This window comes from Haemorhous mexicanus, chromosome 7 (genome assembly GCF_027477595.1).
Source record: "Haemorhous mexicanus isolate bHaeMex1 chromosome 7, bHaeMex1.pri, whole genome shotgun sequence".
NCBI classification, from domain to species: domain Eukaryota; kingdom Metazoa; phylum Chordata; class Aves; order Passeriformes; family Fringillidae; genus Haemorhous; species Haemorhous mexicanus.
Genome location: NC_082347.1, coordinates 15,200,827 through 15,222,650, shown reverse-complemented (window position 1 = coordinate 15,222,650; position 21,824 = coordinate 15,200,827). Strand labels below are relative to the sequence as shown.

Genomic DNA, 21,824 nt, shown 5'->3' with positions numbered 1-21,824 from the left:
TCATTCTGGAAACTCTCATGAAATTCATATAGAAACTTCTATGAAATGACATTTAATAGTGTGATAGATTTCCATTCTTGAAAAATTCTGCTGTGCTCTACTAGTGTATGGTGGATTTATTTCTCCAGTGCAAAAAAGAGCTTCATAAAGTATGGAATCATTTCCAGAAGATAAACCAGAACATGCCTAAAATTAGTCATGTATAGGATATATTCTTTATCATATTGGTGAAGCAGTCACCATCATTCTTATAGCATATAGATCAAAAACCATTTCAGTACCTCCAGCTCTTACACTGTCAGCAATGGAGAGAAAGAAGAACTAAAAATTACCATCACTTCCTCCAAACATGACCAAAATCAAGTACTTTGTTCTAGTCTAGGAATTTTGATTCTGTTAAGGGAAATCTTCAGAAAGATATGTCCCTTCTTCCTCTGCTCCCCTATGAATATCCAAATAGGGGAATTGAAAAATGCTCTAGAGCTTTGAAAACCCCAAGCAGCCAAGTATGTTGCCTTGTTTCACTTCTCTCTTGCTTTGTTACCAATTCTGAATGCTACCTGAAGATGAATTTTTAAAATTAACTATTTTCTCATGCCTCTAACAGTACTGGTGGAATCAGAGTACAGCTGAACCCTTGGGTATCTCAAAAATTCCCTTTCAGTGGTCAAGTCCATACTCATAGGGAACTTAACAGTTCACTGAAAATTAAAATATATGCGCAGGTGCAGTAACAAGGGTATACAGGCCATGTCTGCTGAATCCTTTTTCTTTTCACAGCATATTCTGGAGGTTACAGAAAACTCATATTGTAAATATGATTTATGACATATGCAGATATTTTTCTGTATTTGAATGTAATAAAGAAAATTATTAGAGCCCTGAATTTACTGTGAGATTAGGCCAGAATGCTTGTGTCTTTTTTTTTTTTTTTTTTTTTTTTTTTTACTATTAGAGATCCAGGCTTAGTTGTGGAAATTTTGATGCTGTTTTTTTCCCAGCTTCCTATATTCTGTTCTAAAATAGAAGTGTTGATTGTGTGAGTAAGATGCAACTTAGTCTTCCATAGAGATTGCCTCTTCAGTGAGTAATGAGTAAAATGTAGTTATGCATGCATGTCATTTTCTCTGGAGTAAATAGAGTATGATTATATGATGGAAGGAATTTTGCTGATTAAAAAGCACAATTTACTCATGTTTGGGATGAGGCTTTCAGCAGAAGAGAAGCAAAGTGGCAAAATACTGTGGATAATACAACAGAACATGCAGAATATTCTTTCCGTGGCAAAAATGTACTCTGGTGTATTCTCTGCAACAGTTTCTTCTGCCTTGGTACAGATCTCCAGATGTAGAATAAGGATAAATGTAGTGGAGACTCCTCTTGTGCAGACCCCATCTTGCTATCTCTAAGTTCATTGCATTCATTCAAAAGAAATTTATGGACTTAGTGATGCAAAGTTCATTAAAAGTCGAGCTGAATGGTGAGGATTAGGTTGGTAAACACAGGATTGTTTTGTTTTGCTCTGCAGCAGGAGGTAATTTGAGTTGGGTGCAAGGTGCAGGCTGACATCCTCAGTGCAATTCTCCCAAGCTCTGTCAGTCACATGTGCAGAACTGTGGTGTCTTCTCCAAGCACATGAAAAGCAGAAAACCGTGTACCCAAGTGCATCCTGTATTTTGCCTTAGAGCTGTCTGCTAGCAAACCAAGCACTGTTTTTGGGAGTGAGGCTGCAGTTTTTCAGAACTGCAAAAGAGCAGTGCCAAACCGAGAACATACAAGGCATTTCTGATCTGTGGATGTTCCAAGGCAGCAGACAATTTGTTGTCAGTTACAAGTGAGTCTCCAAAACCAAATTCAGCTGGGAGCAAAGAGGATCATGAAGGCTTGTAAGAAATGGCATTTTTCCTTATGTATTTAAAACATATTTCTAAGAAAGTGGATTTTGTGGTTTGGGGTGGTGTATCTTACAGGATCTGAAGTTTGGATTTGTTTGGATTTTTTTCTGTGAAGAGTTGTTTAAACCAGAAGAAAAGTGCCCTCCTGAATAATAAGGATCCGCTTGCTTGCTTTATTTGAAAGTTGTTTGGAAATATCTACAGAATAGGGAAAGAGATGCAATTGAGAAGAAGAAGCTTGGTTGCTGGGACTCCTGTTAACTCCCTAATTACTTTTCTTAAAACCTGAGGAAATATGGTACATAGTTACTTCAGGAAATATTCTAAAAAGAAAATATTTAAGTTGATAAAATAGCAAATAAAGGCAATGTGAAGTGCTTGTTCAGCAAGGCTGGAAAGAAAAGAAGGGAAAAAAGATGTCAATGCCAGATGAGAGTGATTCTCCCTGATAGCATCTCACAGATTTTGCATTGTTTTCATGTTAAGATCCCTCTTTATGCTTAGTCACTTAAGTGTGTATTTTCAATAACTTTTTTCTTTGTATTTTGATTCTTTCAAAATTAATTTTTGCCTATATATCTTTTGTTCAGATTTACTTATACTAGAAGATATTTCAAAGTGTCTAGGCCTTCAATTTATGTCAAGCTCCAGATTATGGAACATGAAACATTTTGTTTCTGGAGATTAGCATTTTACAGACATCAGAACTTTACTTGCAGCCAATGATTCAACAGTAATATATGTCTAAGCTTTCATAGATTGACACTTTTATTGGGACACAGAGAGAGTCACATTTATAGGAAGTATGCAGCTGAATTAACTTCCACCTGCAACCCTTTCCTGGTCTCTGTGCATCGCTTTCTAAGGTGAACTAGAAAAATCCAGGAGACTAATGGCAAAGTCAGGGATGATCATGATTAAAGCCTACAGCTACAAGAAATGTTGTTATTATTATTAGTATTAGTGTAGTTGTTGTTGCTGTATTAATAGAAAAAGCTGATGATGTAAAGTGAAGATTGGAGTTTAGTAAAGACTAAATCTAACCCCCTGTACATACTTTTGAAGAAGAGTGCATGTGAACTCTGGGAACAGGTAAAGAGTATTTAATTTTATTTTTTTTTTAATTTCTTGTCTCAGCTAACCTCCTCTACTAAAGTTTTACCATTTGAGATGGATACTACTGCCTGTAAAAAAGATCTAATCATGTATTGCTAGACACGTCTTGGTTTGAAAAATTAAATACACAGCTCAGCATTACTAGTGTGGTGTTCTGTTCTTTAGAGTCTTTGTCATCAATTGTTTATTTTTGTATCTCTCATGTGAATTGCAGAATAAGGAGGCTAAATTCAGTAGCTCCAGAGAAAGGAGCACATAACCAGTCTCATGTATATTTGGTAGAAAGAGATGCTAAGACCAAAATAATACTGTCATTTCTCCTTCTTCTCTTCTAAAGAGTTGTGTGTGTATTGGATTTTGCTGTTCCAGAAATTACCAGCTGCTCAAATGAATAAAACCCCCAATAACTTAATTCCATTCTGTCTTTCCCTCCTTGCTGAAAAGCTGAAAAAGTAGCAATCTCTGTCTTTCATTGACAGATAGCTGTACTCCCTCTGTAGTTTGAGTTTATATGTGGAGGGTGATCTCTCTTTACAGCACTGCATTGCAGTAACTTTCAGGCAGTGCCCGTGTGCCAGAATCCTTTGGACAGAGGGACTCAGGAGGACAGACATTTGCTTTGGCTGTTGAACATGTCAAACATACCCAGCTTTTAGTTCTTACTTATGCCTTCTTTTGTTTTCTGTGCTGGTTTCTATTGTTTCTTTGGAAGGTGCTCACATTAAAAAAAAAAGAGGCTCATTCTTATTATTGTTTGCAGGTTTCCAACCTGTACCTGTATGACAGTGTGCTCATGCTGGCCAATGCTTTCCACAGAAAACTGGAGGACAGGAAATGGCACAGCATGGCAAGTCTGAACTGCATGAGGAAATCCACCAAACCTTGGAATGGAGGAAGATCCATGCTAGAGACTATTAAGAAGGTGAAAAAAGAAAAACCACTGTTGTGTGAGCAATTGAATGAGTTGCTTCCTGTCTATTTGAGCATTTGAAGAAGGTTTTAACGTCTATTCAACTTTTCTTTGATGTATTACAAGCAAGTTATCTATAATGACCAAGGACAATTTACAGCTCTTAAACGAGCAAGTGATTTATGATAAACAAGTTGCACACAGGGCAGTTTGGGTCCAGTGGTGTGTGTTCTACTTCTGTTCTCTAGCTGCCTTCTGTGGAGGAAGTAGGATCAGGAGTAGTCATGGGCATTGATTCATGCATTTTTGCAAGAGGATAACTTAAAGGGCTTGAAGTGGGCAGGAGGGGAAACCAATGATGAGGTTTAAGACTTATGTTCCATTTTCAACAGCTCAGATAGCTTTGTAGTTAGCTGAGCATTAGTAAGGATCTACTTCTGTACTATATCCCAGAGCAGAGCAAGAACAATCTGATTTGGCTAAGCTGTCGCTAACAGTTACATGTCTTGCACCATGCTGAAATACTCAAATGTGGACAGACCTGTGGCTTTGTAGACACATGGCAACTTCTTGTGTAAAAGTTGCTTGATCACAAGTAATAGAAGAAAAGAACCTAATTTGTTTCTATACTGACTTTTGCAGTTGTTCAGATGAAGCCCCCTGTTCCCAAATATGTATTGAGGAAATCATTTTCCTCTAGTAAAATGATGCAATTTGATCATTCTGACAAGTCCTAATGATGCCATCTTTGTTGCTAAATTAATTTGAACTTTGTTGTCATTTCTTTGCTAGAAAGCCAGAATCAAACTCTGGTAGTTTCACAGAGTTGCCATGTTATCTTTTCTTTGTGCCTCTCTTGGGAGCACAGCAGGCATACCCCTTGTTTTGGGCTGTGAGTTCATGCCTTGGTACTCAAGCCAAGAACTGAGCCCGCTGCCCTCAGTTACACTGGGAGGGCTGCTGTCTCACTGTCCACTAACGCCTTCTCTTTTTCTCTGGGGTCTGTTTCTGTGGATAGTAATGACCTGATGGCCATAAACACTGGGTGTGTTAGTGCTAAAGTATTTTTCTGAAAAAAAAAAAAGGAAAACTGAAACCTTTTGTCTAGTGCTGGGTTTGAGCTACTGAGGAACATGCAAGGGCCACATTTAAGTTCACTGTAAACATGATTTAAACATATTTGGCACGCATTTTATCCAGAGTACTGTTTATGAAGGCAAATGTCTTCTGAAATTTCTCAAACTTACTTCCTTAGGGTCATATAACTGGGCTAACTGGTGTTATGGAGTTCAGAGAAGATGGAGCCAACCCCTATGTCCAATTTGAAATACTGGGCACCAGCTACAGCGAAACATTCGGCAAAGACGTGCGGAGGGTAAAGATATGCTGCTTCCTTCTCTCTTTTGTTTTCCTCTGAATAATATACATCCTGCCTCACAGGAGAAAATGTTATTCTTCAAGAATGAATTAGTGCTATGCTGCGGAAGACATTTACTCTATGAGAAATATTTTCTAATTTATTACACACTTAAATCTTGAAAACCGGTTTTATATTGGTAGGCTGGAATCCTGCAAGTTATTTCTAGTGTGCAGTAATGATGCAATGCCATAAGCATCCTGTGGCTATAATAGTGAAAACTGAACAATTTAGCTCATGTAATTTATTGTTAATTAAGATTGAATTGCTATAATAGAAATATGGAAGATACAACACAATTGGCACTTGTCTAACTAAGGAGGATAGCTGAGTTTATAAATTACGTAAAAACGCTAGGATGTTTTAAGTGTAGTTGTTGCAAGAATTTGAGATAAATAAAAAAATTCTGGAGAAGATAATTTCCAAAATGAAAGATACTCTGTCATGAAAAGTAAAGATTCACCTATTGGTGGTAGCTGGTGGAAAGAGGACTGCCAAGGACTAAAAGTCAGTTAAAGTGGTTCCATGGGATTATTGACATAAATTGTTGTGTTTTGCAAAGGCTACCTTGAACATGCTCAGGCAGAGGGGATGCTCCAAAAATATATGAAACTCTCAGTTGAACAGTGAGGTTCTGATTGGAACCCGTGCTGTAAGTAGTTTCTAAACTGCTCAGATGGTTGAAATACGGAGATTACCATGGTATGATCAATGGGTCCTGCATTAAACAGAGCTGGCCAAAGAGGGCTTCACAAATAATTAAAATATATGTGATTTCTTATTTTTCATTTGGCCATTGGTTTCTGTGATTTGATTTGATTTGTCTGAATTACAGAAGTGTAAGTGGAAAAACAAGCAATTTTTGTTTACATAATCATCTTTATCAGTTAAACATGAGATTCCTTCAGAGTCTAATTTGGCACAAGGATTCTGGACATGGAGCCAAAGTTGTGCAATATCTATTAGAAATTCAACGGAATGGAGACAAGTATTTGAAATGCATAAAGTTCCAAGAGATGTAATTGAAAATTTTCTGTTGCCAAAAATAATCCCCTGAACACTTCAGTTTGGCTCCTATATTGTGGTGACCAGAAAAGGCTACTTCTCAGTCCACTTTCATTTCTAGAAGATTGAAAATGAGGAAGTTTTAAGTTTCAAACACTATGTGAACTATAAAAGATTATAATATTGTCTTAATTTTGGAAAAAGTGTTGCCTATTTAATAAAACAGGGTTGGTTTAGTAGGTGTAGGAATCAATCCTAGCTCTCAGACAATATTCTCCTTACTTTATGCACAAGTCTGCAAAACAAAAGTATCTGGTGCCGTGTGAGATGCTGTGGACTACCCTGCTGTTTGCAGCTGCCAGTCCAGAAAAGCCTGAGTGTCATGTCAGTGCTGTGTTATCCCTAGCACATGGATGCCACAGGGCATTTAAGTTTGGTCCCGTTTTATTACAGAATTCCCAAGTGGTTTTACTAAAGTCACATAATTGCTTGATGCTTCAATATTTACCTTCCAGTAAAATTGGCATGAACGCCACAGAGCACAGGTTTGAGCCTCAGAGGCAAACTGGGATGTGTGAGTATACACTATTAGGTGTTTTCTAAAGTGCATTTCAAAAATGGTACCACAGATACAAATGCTCTCACTTTGGTATGTGCAGCACACTGACCAAATTGACACATAATCCAAAGGTGCGAGGTGGAGATAACTAGGATATCATTCAAAAGCAACCGCAGGGCGAAGAAATAGGTAAAATGACTAAATGGGAAAATTACTAAAATGGCTGACCTGGTATACTACTGATTACTTTTGATCCCTAGTGTGCTACTTTGAGGTTGTACTGCTTGGTGGGTAATATAGGAAGGCTTAACTCTTTGGGTATGAATTTCAGAACACTATTGAGTTCCCAAAAATTGAAAGGGAGGATAATTCTAAATGGGTAAAAAGCTAATGGCTGTGGAATACTGCTCTGAGCTAAAATAAAGTTCTGGAAATTATCCTTTCAGTCTAATATATAGTGAGAGTAAAAGTCAGCAATATGCTACGGAGGTTTGGAGAAGTACTTGGAAGAGATGATACCTCTTAGAGCAAAATTACCATGGAACTACTGGAGTTCAATTATTTAGGCAGCTTGACTTTTTATTATTGCAGCAAAAATATGTTAGAACTTAGAAGTACTTTTAAAGGCTCAGAAAGTCATACTTGTCTTCTTTATATTACTTGGGTGGGAGATCAGTTCTGATTTATTGTCAGCTGCTTCTGTTTCAGCCTTTGGTCAGGTTTAGCTGTGGAGGCATGTATTTTGGGTAGAAAACAGAGGCCTCTTTCTGCATGGTTTTATTTACGTATGGAAAGCATCTGTAGCTATTCATACCTGTGCAGACCGTACAAGAAATCTTTGCATTTAGGATCAGTGAGAGGGTAGGGCAAGAGACTGTAATGTTGAGTGTTGAACCTTAGAGAGAATCCAGTCAAAAGCTTTAAATTGGACTTTTAACGCTCAGCATCCCTTACAAAGTTTCTTGGGAATCATTTCCACCAGAAAGATTCTTAGGAGGATGTCCAAGTCAGTAACTCTAATCTGCAGGAATTTTCAGGGCTATTTTGCAGAGGCATCTTGACTGTTGCCCTGAAACCTGTTTTTTCTGCAGACCATTTTTTCTTCTGCTAGCTGTGATTTAGTTATGATTTCACCTAAATATATATATTTCATTGCTCAGTGTAGCGTCTTTATTCCACAAGTCACTTTGTCTTCTCCTTTCTTACTCAAGTCTAAAACCATGTGGTTTTGGTAAAGGCTGACAGAGGCTTTTGTGTATTTCATGTGTTACCGTTTGGTTTTCCTTTGGGTATACTTAAGCGAAAGGGAGACTTCAGAAAATGCTCTAATTTCTTTGGTTTAAACATAAAAGAACAGGGTGTGTCCTTTAAGGTATCATCTTTAAGGTATGTCCTTGTTTTACAAAAGGCTCAGGTAATTGCCTTCTATTCACTGTGTACATGTGCAAGTTTAGAAAGTGTCGTGTATTCTGTATGTTTAAAATAAAGATTTGTGAGGTGGTTTCTTGGGGCATTTGAAAGTTGAAGATTGCTAGAGAAACTGAAAAGTCTTAAAGGCCTACTGCTTGATGATTACCATTATGATTTACGTCCCTAATGTCTATAAACACCTTCAGAAATAGCAACCAGAATATCTGTATATTTAAAAAAAAGAAGAAAAATAAGTAGATGTAAAGTGATAAGGGAACAGAATAGATCAAAAATGAAAAAAGCAAAAATAAAGTTAATGTCCTACTTTCACAGTCCAATGGTCATAGAAGGTGAAAGAAAGGCAGGACTACATTAATTCATTAATTAGTCTCCTTAGAGACTATCTGTATCATTAGCTCTTATTAATGAAAGCCTTGATGGAATTTTCAGAACATCTGGGGTGCTTCATACTTATGTTCCTGCACTTGGGTAGATTCTGCACAGTATAAAAGCTGGATGATCCAGCTGTGAAGACAGAGCTAAGGGAGTTGGAACTCCAGGGTGGCTTTCCAGAAATTCACCACATCACTGTGAGCTCTTGAGGCGTAAAACTATTTATTCTCATTTGACCATGTGTGCAGAGAGCACCATAACAGCTAACACACCTTGCAGGGATGTGATTAGGCTAAGTTAGATGATACCTGTAAGGAGCTTTATGATAATCTTCATCTTCCTCTTTGGCAGGAAGATTTTCTGTAAGTGTGAAATGATGTGAGTATTCAGTTTACTTTACGACAGGAAACATATTTTTTCTAAAGCAATCTGTGTTTCTTCCCCAATCTGGTTGTAATGAAAGTAGAATTAATGGTTTGAACACATTTTGTATTTCATAAGAAGCATTCTGTTCAAAATGATAATGTTTATGGTTTGTTATTCATTTCTGTCAGTTGCTATGTTTTATTTTTTAAAAAAAATTAGATTTTCTTGAAATAGCATCAGCTTTGTAAACAGTTGCAGTTGTTTCCTACAGCACTTCTGAGGCAGACTGCAGAAGTCACTGTAAGTAGTTTTTTTGATATGTTTCACAGTTGTTGAAACCACATTTTTGAATTCTGATACCATGGTTTAGTTGCAATTGTTACTTTTAGACAAAATCTCATTATTGTCATGATGGCAAATCCTATGCTTCTTATTCATTGCAAAAACAAATGGTATTTTCAGACATCTGCAGTATCAAGTGCTTTCACCTACAAGAATATTGCCAAATCCCATCATATGCTGCTGAAAGTTATATTTACACCAAAGCAATTATGTGGTTCCTACTGTAGTTGAATCAGTTTTACTTATATGGAAGACATAACCTAATTGCCTGGGTTTAGCTGTAAAACAGATTCCTGCCTCCTGTTTGAGCACTTCATAAACAGACACTTGGGTGCAGTATTTCAGTTTTACTGTTTGGCCAAGGTATCTTTCAGCAGAAATGTAAGACTGAACTTATGGCTACTTTTGATCACTAAAATCCCTCTGTTATTTTGCAAAGGGAAGGGTCCATAGTCCTCTACCTCTTAGTAGAATGCTATTTCCACATATTTACATTTGGTTAAACTTTCTCTTTCTGCTTGAGTTGGTTGAGTGGTGTGGTATAATAATTTGGAAAAAGAGTATTGTGATTCATCCTATTGATGAATTGTGCATTGTGTCAAACTGAAGAAGCAACTGAAGTATTTTGCTCAATATAATAAAACTCTTAATTTTTTATTTCTGGTTTCCTGTGCATATATGAGGAATAAAAGTAAATGCATTCCTTGCATATTCCGTAAGTTGAATTATTCATGGTGAAAAATACAGCTTAATGTATAGGAAATGGCTATTATCAATTTTTAAATAATAGAAGAAAACTAAAGAAGAAACATAATAACCTTGAGCATTTTGGTTTTTTTTTTCCCTGAAATAAAATGGGGTCACTGCTTGCCCAAGTTCTGTAAATTGGGGTTTTTTTTTCTACATAAAACATACTTAATGATGTGTATGCATTCATTGTAAAATTCTAGCTCAATTATTTCACTGAAGAGTGGGTAAGCAATTTTGAAAATGTGTTTTTTGTTGCAGATATGTGACACATAGTTATTTTAAAGGTTTTTTTTTTTAATTCTAAACTATGAATTTTGGAAAGCATTTCCAATGGGACCTATGCTTGTGTATAAACTGTTACTTGTATTTGCAAATTGTGCCAGTGTCAATACCGAGTAAAAGGGATGTCTTGAAAATTTGAGTTGGAATTTCTCCAAGCATAAGATTGTGCTGGTCTTCCCCTTTGGAAGACTGTTGATGTGACATTTTCACAGTGTGAAGCTTGAGGGTAGATTTTAAAAAGCAACCATATCTGAGGTAAGAGTGGGGCCAGCATTTAGGGCTCTGCCGAAGTTTCACAGCCACCTGCACCACTACCTGTATGTTTAGAAATTCTGTTTCTTTTCCAAGTCACATATTATATCATACTTACCAGGTTATAATGAATTGTGGCTATAACATTCTCCTTTTTTCACATATATGCAGTAGTGCATAAAATTGGGATAATAGGAGTGCTAAAATCAGCCTTGTAAAAACAGTTGCATCTTTAATTATGGAGTTTTCACCAAAGCTCCTGTAATTTATTGATGAATCTTAGGGGGTATTCTGAGTGGGATAGCAAGAAAAGCCCTTTCTGTAGCTCAGCTGATGAAGAATCTGTGCTGAAGTGTGGACACTATGAAAAAACATGTATTTCCATACAGCAACAGGTCAGGATTTACTGAGCTTAACAAAGAAAAAGAAAAGAAGTCTTTGGAAAAAAGAACTACGCAAATTCTCATTTTGGAAATCCAAAAATGGAGATTATTTACAATTTTTCTTTTTCACAGTATCAATCCTGAACAAAAACAGTAAGCTCACTACTCCAGAAATAGAAACAATCTATCTTTTTTAATTTCCTGCCCTGAGAAACATCTTTGATCCATGATTGTTGTTTAAAATTCACACCTATTCCAGAACTTACTGTTGAATGTCAAAATAACTTTTTAAAGTATAATGTCTGTTTAGCAAAACTGCTTTAAAACAAAAAAAAAATTGATTATGATAATAATAATAATAATAATAATGCTGAAATTCTGTTATCTTAGCTGTTAGATGGAATAGATGTCATCTTGGCTTTTATAAGGACATAAAATAAGGAGCTCTAACATCTCTTCATTTACAGCATGATCTCAGTGTCAGGGACAGTTGCAAGGACTATATATTGAGGGAGACCATGCACAGTGTCTTCTCTGCAGTATTTGAAAAATGTTTTTAATTCTTCTAATGGTTGCTGCCTTGTATCATTTGATAAACTGCAAATACATGTAGGCCAAGCATAATTTATGAAGTAATTTATTTCAGCAGTAATATTAAAATCCAGGGTGACTCTGGTGCCTGCCTGTGTATATTGCTCTGATATATTCAATATGTCCAAAAGTGGCTCTTTAAATATAGGGTGTTAATCTATTTGGTCATGCTTCCATCATAGTTAAGAAAAATGAAAGAACTTTATGGTTTCTCTTAAGTCTTATTAAAATAAACAGCACAAATAGAAATTTTCAAAATTTCCCCTTCTATTTGTATTTTTATTTCTGCCATTTCATGCCAGATTACATTACTGTACATGAGTAAATACTTTCTCATGCAGGTTTTCAAGGGCAGGTTTAATGACAAGATTCCTTTGTGATCAGCCCAAGTGTGGGGCTTGAGGAACTTCTGTGTCACCAAGTGGCAAGAGCTATCTGGCTAGCTTTGACCTGGTTCCTTAATTTTGTTATGCTTAAAAAAAGAATAATACTAATTCCTGTATTTACATTTATGGAAAGATACTTTCAAAAAGGCATCAGAGTTCTGATTAAACTTCTTTGTCTTTATTGGCTAACTCTCTGCAATTACAGTATTTGGCAGAAATTGCCTGCTGCTGTTCCAGTTCCTTACAGAGCTGCCTTTAAATTGAGGACTTCCTGTTTCCAAACTACGCAGGAAACACTGAGTCTTACTTTAAAATAGGCACAATCTATAATCAGTGTGAGCCTGTGTCAAGGAAAGAATTCCAAAATATGCCTGGTCCAGTACCACAATATGTCCTGCAGTGGGAGTGGATGAGTTTATGTATTTGGATAAAGCACACAGATGACATGTAATAAAACTTGGTTTTAATTTTGAAAAATCATTTTACTGGAATGAATTTGGGCTTATGTAACAACTAAAATGGAATGTTCTTTCTGAACATGCCACAGTATGTCTGTACTTTTTATATGTTAATGAGTGTGATGAACAAACATCTACTTAACTCACGACAGTATCTTTCCTATGAAAAGGTAAATTGCAGACTCAAACAGACTTTACTGATGAGGCCTGAAGAGCTTGAGAACATTGGGCTTTCTTGAAAGCAGATGAAAGGAGGAGTAAAGGAAAAATAACAAATTACCCAGGGATTCTCTGTTACAGTGAAGGAGTTAGGGAAATATCCTGCTGGTCAGTATTGACCAAAGCAGGTAGCCAGATGAAGGTTTTCTTTTAGGAAAAGAAACAGCATAAAAATAGTTACATCTGACACCAGTTATTTGCTTTTAATTTACTTGCCAAGACCAGTTTCCCTGAGTATGAGCAGAATGAGAAGAGAGAGCTTGCTTGCCTATGGCAGTAAATTCCTCTCAGTTGGAATACCACCAAAAGGTCCTAAAAGGGTGTGCTTTACTTAGGACAACATTTGCACTTGTTCTCACTGTGTCTGAAATTCTTGTGCTGTCTTCTGGTCCTGCCCTTTCTCCCACCACCATGGGACTTTGGGAAAAAAAAATAAATGGGGAGTCAAATTCTTTTTCCTGGATGCCCTGTGTTCTGGGATACTGTGTCAGGGGTGAAAGTGGCAGTGACATTTTGTATTAGTTGGCTAAGGGACTGGTTATTCCACCAGCCTGTCTAGGGAATTGCTGGTTTCAGCAGGCTAACCTCAATATCTCCCTGCACTGTTCATTGTTAAGTCTTACATTTTTCAAGTTTTATGCATCAGTAATATTTTGTTACAATGCTCTGAGAGAAGTGGGTATGTTTTAAAGTAGGTGAAATAGCAAAATCTAGGGATGGTATCTGGCTGATATCAGTTATTGGGCATTTGTCTGGGTTGTTTTTAAGTAAGGATTGTTATCGAAATATAGATGAGGTTGATAAAATTCAGGGGTACTTTTACAAAGCAGTCTAAAACTTTCCAAATACTGTGGTTGGCCAAGGAGGTGACTAAAGGTACTGATGCTTTTAGTTCCTGAAGCCTTACCAGTAAGTAGTCTGAGACAAGTAGAAAAACAAAAGCTAATATTTAGCAACTCAAAGCTTGGGTGATATTTAATTGTATGAGAACATTTCAGTTTGAGTAGTTCTGGCATCATCTATAATTCTCTTAAAGCTTCATGTGCAATTTATTCTGCCATAAGATACAGTAAGGCACAAGTTTGTTTTGCAAAATTGCTGTCTGAGCTGGATTAAATCTAAACTGAGCTCATGCTCTCAAGATGCTCTTCTACAAGGCCACTGTAGCTATTTGCATTTCAGTATCACCTGGAGGCTGTGGTTTTGTTATACTGAGAGATGTCCAGGTAATTAAATGTATAATTATTTTGTAATATGTAAATCATGTGGTTGTGTGTTCAGAAATCTGCAACTGCTGTTTTGCCATTCTGACAGGAAAATGCTGTCATAATCTAAGTTTGGAGAACATTCAGTGTTGGGACTTCTCCAGGGTGTGTGCCAGGATAGGGATGAATATTTCTCTGGATCAGGTGTAAGGTGTGATTTTCAGGGTAGGTATAGCAAAGAGTGCTGCTCATGGCTCAGACTTGCAGAGAAAGAAGCTCCCTTCTGGAACAGAATCTGAGGCCGTGTCTGCTTATTTCTTTCTCTTCTCCTAAATTTTAAAATAATAGGGAGTGAAGTATTTCGTAATAGGCTTTCCAAACTTTCTTAGGAATACTACATGGTGATTGCACTGGAAAAACAAGTTTTATCACTCCATGGCTTTTGGGTTTTCTTTCTAGGGCAAGAGAGGGCAAAAAGATAACACAAAACATTTCCTTTATGAGCATGGGGGAAGTGCACTGAGGTTTTGTTGTTATTTTTCATTAACTCTGGTTGGTTTCTGAGTGTTCCATGGAGGACTGTTCCTCGATAGATTCACTGAAAGACCATTCAGCATTCAGGGCTTTCTTCTTTTTTTGAACACAAATAGGAGCACAGTAACTAGTGAAGCGAAAAACACAGATTTGCTGGCTGAGCTGGCTTAAAATGAAAAAACTAGTCTGAATCTAGGGTACAGCCCACAGACTCTGCTACTCTAGTGTGGCTCTTATTACAGCTCATTTCAGTTCCTTTCTTAATTAAAACAAAATGTCTAGTCTTGTCAGTATCTCAAGAAGAGTCTCTTATGTCAGAGGCTTGTTCTCTGGGTTTCCTTCTCTTCCTCTCATGCATCCCCCCCTTTCAGACCCAGATGATGGACCTCACTCTTGTGTTGTGTTCTATGCCCCATAAACTTCTCTCTGTTCAGGAGAGAAGCCACAATGTCTCCCATTTTGGCAAGAACTCCAGGGTGACTCTGTGTGCAGACTGGCTCTGAAAGACTGGTACCTTCCTCTGCCACCTAATCACAACTTTTTAATAGAACTCAACATGTAGTCATACTTGAACTGAGAGATTCAATAGATTCTATCCATTCTCCAGAACTGTATTTATTTCCTTCCTGTTTCTATTTTGAATGACAGATGAATTGTTCAGAGAGCTATAGCTAACTATGGTATTATTTATTAGAAAAGTAAGGAATAAAATGTAAAATGCCTGGTGGTAAATCTCAGAAGAAGGAAGAGAGAAATGTTCATATATGTTTTCATTCTTTATGTAGTGTGCTTCTGTATATTTTTCCTATGGGTGGTATTTCAAGACTTTATTATCAATTCTTCTGTGTCAGACAGGACTTAACACCATCATAACACCTTTGTCAATGATGACTTCTGTTTAATCTTTTTAATTATCCACATACCATGCTCCTTTTCTATTTCTTCCACTCCCAAGCTGCAGTGCAAAACAGTAATTTATTGTAGCCACTAGAGAAAACCAAATGGGAAATATGGATTGTATGGCCTTTTGTTATTTTATTCTTTTTTTTTTTGGTTTAGACTTCATAAGGAAAGGAACTCAGATTACACTAGAAGGGCATTTTTCAGAACTAATCAAAATTATAAGATAGTAATTAGTTTTGGCCTTAGAACTATTATTACAATTACATTAAGTTTTTTTTTAGCATAATTTATTATGATTTTTCAAGTTTACAAGAGAGAATTATGAATTTTAACAAGCACACTGCAGGCAAAACACAGAATAACTTGGATTGGAAGGGTCCATTCCTTTTTGACCAGTCACTCCATGAGGGTAAAAAGTCCCTCTTCAGCTTTCTTGTAGCCACCTTTCGGTAGTGGAAGGTGCTATAAGGTCTCCCTGGAGTGTTCTCCTGTCCAGGCTGGATAACCTCAGCTCTCTCTGTCTGTCTTCCTAGGAGAGGTGCTCCAGCCCTCTGACCATCTTCTTGGCCTCCTCAGGACTTGCAGCAGCAGGTCCACATCCTTGTTTTAAGTTTGGGACCCGAGAGCTGGATCCTGATATTATCAGGAAACAAATTTTCTTTCTTAAAGTACATCAGTTGCCAAGAATAGGTACACTACAGCCTGTTTCTTCATAGCAAACAGCACTTCAGAGAGGATCTTCACCTGCCCCCTGCTCCTGCTGCCTGCCAAGTTATCTTTCTCTATTCTCATAGATTTTGAGCAAAATATTCCTTAAAAACCTTTGCTCATTTTGCTTGTGTCTCTGTACAGGAGGATTTATGGTAGGTATTTTGAGTATTGATACTGGATTTTGAAGATAAGCTGCCCTATTTTTTGGCAGAGAAATAGAGCTAGCCAGATCCCCTAGAAGGATGAGAAGAATTGGAACAGCAAGGATCTCTGCAGCTTCCTTCCCTCCTGTGTCTCCCAACTTAGCCTGCCCACATTAATAATCTCCAGTGCTCCATGGCAGTTAGTCAGGCTGCAGCACAGATTAAATATCCTTTCCTGTAGCTGAATTAACTTTCTAGATGTAGGTGGTATAAAATAGGTACATCAATGTACCTACTGCCTCTTTGGCTTTAATTATTTCAGAAATGCTGTCTGTTCTGAATTCATAATAACTGTGGGTATTTCCTGGCTTAAAAGTTTAGCATCAGACTAGTAGCAAGACTCTGTAGAGCCTGACTTTCTAGGTGAAGTGAGTTGGTTTAATTCTGATTTTGAAACACCGCTCTAGGATATCTCCCTTCTGTAGCTCTGGCTTTCTTCAGTAGGTATTTCACAGCCCAGCCCAGAAAGACAGTGTGTGGATTAATACTGCTCCAGGTCACTGAGCAAAGGAAGGGATTTTTTTTCTCCTCCTTATCCAGTAGAAGTAAACACACCTTAAACCCAAAGCCATTTGTGTATAGCCATGATCCTCCCCCATCATTGCTCCAAATCCTTCCTGTTCCCCATGCTTCCTGCCCCCAAAATAAGCATTAACAAAGTCTTCCAGCACAGAAATTGGGATGGCTCCTTGTTGGATCTATCTTAGTTCCAGAATTTCTTTACCTTTCTGTTGGCATCTCAAAATCACAGAATCCTAGAATGAGCTGAGTTGGAAGGGACTTACAAGGGTCATGAAGTCCAGCTGCTGGCCCTGCACAGGATCACACCATGGGCCTGAGAGCATTGTCCAAAGGCTTCTTGGTGCTGTGACCACTGCCCTGGGGAGCCTTTCAGTGCCCAGCCACTCTCTGGGTGAAGAACCTTTTACTAGTATCCAACCTAAGCCTTCCCCAGCACAACTTCAGGCCATTCCCTAGGCTGCTGTCACTGTCACCACAGAGGTCAGCTGGGCAGCAGCACAGTGCTCTGTGGGGAAGTGCCCCAGGAGCACAGGCTGTTAGTCTGAGCAATCCCTGAGACCTGGGGATGCAATGATTCACGAAGAAGGGACCTCCAGCTGGCCTGCAACTTAAGCAAGCTGACAAAGTCTGTTGATTTAAATACTGGGTTGATTGACAGCATCTCTGCTGAATTTCACTTCAGGACTAGTTCTGTTGCCTTCCTGATGTGTTTGTACTGAAGGATTTCTGGTCTTGGCTGTCTCAGATTTTTTTTACGTCACAATGTGCTGGGTTGTAAATCCAAACGGTTTCCCTATTTTTGGTGCTGTTAAGCATTTGCATAAACATGCTGCATCTTTAAATTTTGGGCAAGACTATAAAGCATGCAAACTCTTAGAGATATATACTGCATCTATAGATTTCACTGTCTCCTAATTTTCTCTGTGGCATATGAGAATCTGATTTTCATGTCAGTTGCTTAAAAAATACAAATCAACAGAAAGCAATTCTTCTGGGAGCATTTTGAAGGCTTTATATGGACACATTTTTAGGATGGAAAAAGCACAGCAGTAGGATTCATTACTTTACTTTGGTGTGCTGACTAATGCTGTCAAAAATTCAGTGTTGAGAAACAAGACATGCCCAGTGGAAATGCAAGGATATGAGAAAACCAGAAAGAATTTATGGATACTACTCATCAATAAACCTGACAGACAATATCAGTGCTTCCTTTAGCTGATTACAAACTAGAAATACAGCTATGCTTTCCAGACTGTACATTATATTACAGAACTTAATATTGCTGTGAGGAAGAGATTTTCTGTATTATCTCTGCATGGTATTTTGCAGACAGTCCTGCAACGTCCCTCACAGTTCTCTGGGCTGGTCCAGCTGCAGCACAGCCAGGGCTCAGCTCTCTCTCTTCCCCTCAGCAGAGGTTCTGAGCTCCCATCAGGATAACACACCTGGGCACTTCTGGTCTGGTTACTGGACAGGGAGAGCAGCCTCATGTCTGCTCAGGGAGTGCAGAAAACTGGAAAGCTGGGATATTTGGGATACTTCAGTTGCCTCCAGTACAGGAAATTGTTATGTTCCTGTGTCACCTACCAGCTGATGAGCATTTGATAGATATTTTTGGACAATCCCAAAAAAATGGCAACAGGTTGTCTAGAAATAGGTTAGAAAGAAAAATAGGGCAAGTTTGTATATAAAGAAAATGCAGGCTAGCATAGCACATGGGCAAATATTTAATTAAATCAGATGGCATTTTTAAAAATAATAGATTTTTTTCATAGACTTAATAAATACTTCATCTTCTAGGTCAACTTTTTTCTTCATTTTCAGAAAGCTAAGAAATGTTTTGGCCATCATTTTTATCTATGTGATTTTCAGTTTTAGGAACGAATTCCATATAGGGAATTTTTTCTATGTGAATATATATATACATTAGCTTCTTTCATGTAAAGAAAAGGCTTTTTTGTAAAAACTTAACTAAATTTTACCCCAGTTTCACCAATAAAAGCACTGTAACTGGCAGGCAGTGAGTACAACCAGTGCAATGGGGGTTCTGTTTTCAGAAAGGCAGCACAAGTAAGGTCACCGAGCTAAACGCACCAAACATTCAGCTTCTTTTTCTTTAGCTTCTTTTTCTCTGCCTGTTGCTTCTCTTTGCAGCCACTCCAGACACCTTTGATTGGCTGTGCATCATTAGCAGGCATCTATAGACCTCAGCTGAGAGTTTATTAAAACCAGGTATTTTCTAATCATGAATGTCTCTGATTCTAATTTAAAATTTATAAAGTCTCCTTTATTAAAGCTTACTCTCACTTGGCATTTCTTTTAATTATCTGAGAGAAAAATGCACAAACTTTTTTTTCCCTTTTAATTTTTCTTTTGCAAAGACTAAAATATTGAATTCTAGCTAGCTGAACTTTGATGTCTTTCTTCTACTGCTGCCTTTTTTCTTCATAGAAATTTGGTCTTCCTAAGGTTACCTTCATATGAAGACCTTTGCACTTCTGCAGATCTTTTTTTTCCTTAGTAGAAAATGAGGCTGCCTCAGAAATGGGTTTTGAATGGATTTTTAAATTCCCTCTTCCTCCAAATGGGGCATTGCTTCACTCTGTATCATGTAATAGCTTTTTATAAATATTTTCTCTTACTGTTTTGTAGTAATATGCTTAAAAGAAACCAATCCTGTTTATTTGCCATGACAGAGAATGTGCTCTACCTGGTCATCTCCCAGCTAGATAATTTCTAATTCTCATAATAGATATGTTTGGAAGATAGTGATTTTTATTGAATCATAGGCTACCTTGAGTTGTCAGGGACCCACTTATATAGTCTAAATGATTAATTCAATATAGGGGACCCAGATACAAGTATATAGAAACCACCTTTTTTAAAAAAATTCTTCAGTAATCTAGGGTATTTTTTAATGCAAGTTTGAAGGGGTTTATCTGGAGAATGTGGGGTGGGGGAGAAAGGACATCTTGAAAGAGCAGCTGCCTGGCTTCTTGTGAAAATTAGGTGCCTTTAAGGGGGCCAAAGTCCAGTAATGAAGTGCAAATTGATTTGGATCTGATCACAGTCTGCCTCTGTCCTTTTCCCAGCCTAGCTTGTGTTTCCTTTAGGTGTATAATATTGGCCATAATCTCTTGTTTAATTTTCTTGCTTGTATTACAGTGCAAATTAGCCCATTTGTGCCTAGCTGCTTTCTTCTTGAAGTTTATTCTCTTATTGTGTTGTTTCTCCGAGTTTAAAGCAGATTTTTAGCTCTATTAGTTAATTTGTTATGCAAATTGACTTCTATTGAGATAAATGTAAGCTGCTAGTTCCCATCCTCCTGAAAGCTCCCTTGACTTTCCCCTTCTCCAACTATTGTGAATTTTGAAATGATTTACCTGTCATGTCTCAAGCTGTTGACATTGTGACTTTCCACTGCAAAAATTACTGAATACATGTGCAAAAGATGAAGGATGTCTATAGGAATTGTCTATACTACAGTGATTATGCCAACTGATGAAAATCTCAACTGCGTGTAGTTCTTTTTTCTTCAAAACAGGAAAAAAATAAAACCAGTAAAACTTTCAGATGTATTATAAACCTCTGATATTGTTTTTTGAAAGAAAATGGTAGACATCTACCTCAATAAGGTTTTAAACAATCTTTCAGCTTCAGTACTTTGTTAGATTATGCCCTCAGGAATCTATTCTTTTTATAATTATGACCCAGAGGAAATATTCTTGAACAGTAAGATTTTTCCATGCTAATAGCACAGTAGATGTAATACTGAATTCATGATTGTTTAAAAGCTTTCTGCCAGTATGAAGTAAAATGAACCAGCATCTTTGAAATGAGATACTAACTTTGGGTTGTATCAAGAACTGTAATAAAGGCAAAATAAATTCTAGGAAACATGTTGAAAATTAGTACGTTGAAGATGAAAAGAGTGAAATTAATAATAAAAGAGTTTCTTTCATTACACAACAATAGGTGCCATTTGTGCTGTTGGGAGATTTGTGGTTAAAATCAAAGGCTCTGTGTTCTCTCACTGCTGTTCTCTTGTCACCTTTTACTTCAGTGGCAGTAAAAAGATGTCATGTGGTCAGTTTCATTTTCAACCAGAAAATGCAGTGTTTTGTTAATGCTCAGGGTAGTTTGATCAGTGTTATCAACACCACAGTCATAATAATTATTCTGTATTCTAGAATTCATATTGGACAAAGACTGCAGAGCATTGGCACTTCCAAATTTGAGTGTGTCTTTTTCTCTATTTTGAATATGGAGAAAAGTGCATAAATTTCCTCTTCAGTATTGCTACATGAGGAAAATAAATGGTAGAATAACCTGTTTACAGACATGAAATTGCCATGAGTTCATTTATCAGTTCAAAGTTTTCATAGAGACTACAGGCCTAAATATTTATCTTCAAACCTTGTAGTAGAGAAGTCCAAAATGGAGTAATTATAGTGACCTCTTCTGCTTTTAAAATCAAGTTTAACATCTCCATAATCTGGTAATGGAGCTGTCTTTCTCAGCTGGTCTCCATTGTGGGGAAAAAAGCCCAATGTTTTGGGTTTCAGCTGCTGCTGATTTATCTTTTTTTGGGATTTCTATTTTTCAGCTCAGAATCAGGTTCAAATCTTGATGTACATGGAAATACCCATTAATATCCAAATGTATTTACTTTTCTGATATTTTTTGTCTCACTAAATTTTTGTTTCAAAAATAGGTATTCTTTGTCCTAGTGTGAGACTGGAGCTTGCTTTTAGTAGAAATGTGTTTACATTTTTGTTTTTAATTCTGAATTTTGGAATCTTTTCAGTTCACTTTTCTCCTTTTCATTGTGTCAGAAAAATCTAAAGCACAATAGTGACAGTGCCTAATATCTGTACATAAATAGTGGAAACAAAATATGGGCTTGCTGACTTCTTCCCTCAAATTTGATCTATGTGTCTTAATTTCAGGTTGCAGAACACATATTTAATATCAAAATGCAGGAAGTGAAAAGCTGCTGCATTATCTTGGTA

The 21,824-nt window shown here is 37.2% G+C and overlaps 1 protein-coding gene across 1 annotated transcript in view; it reads left to right on the top strand.

Moving 5' to 3' along the window:
• Nucleotides 1–21,824, top strand: part of GRID1 (glutamate ionotropic receptor delta type subunit 1) — a 287,235-nt gene that overhangs the window by 192,973 nt on the left and 72,438 nt on the right. The window contains exons 5-6 of the mRNA XM_059851173.1: nucleotides 3,772–3,933; nucleotides 5,177–5,296. Of these exons, the coding sequence (XP_059707156.1) occupies nucleotides 3,772–3,933; nucleotides 5,177–5,296 (282 nt within the window). The remainder of the gene's footprint in view (nucleotides 1–3,771; nucleotides 3,934–5,176; nucleotides 5,297–21,824) is intronic.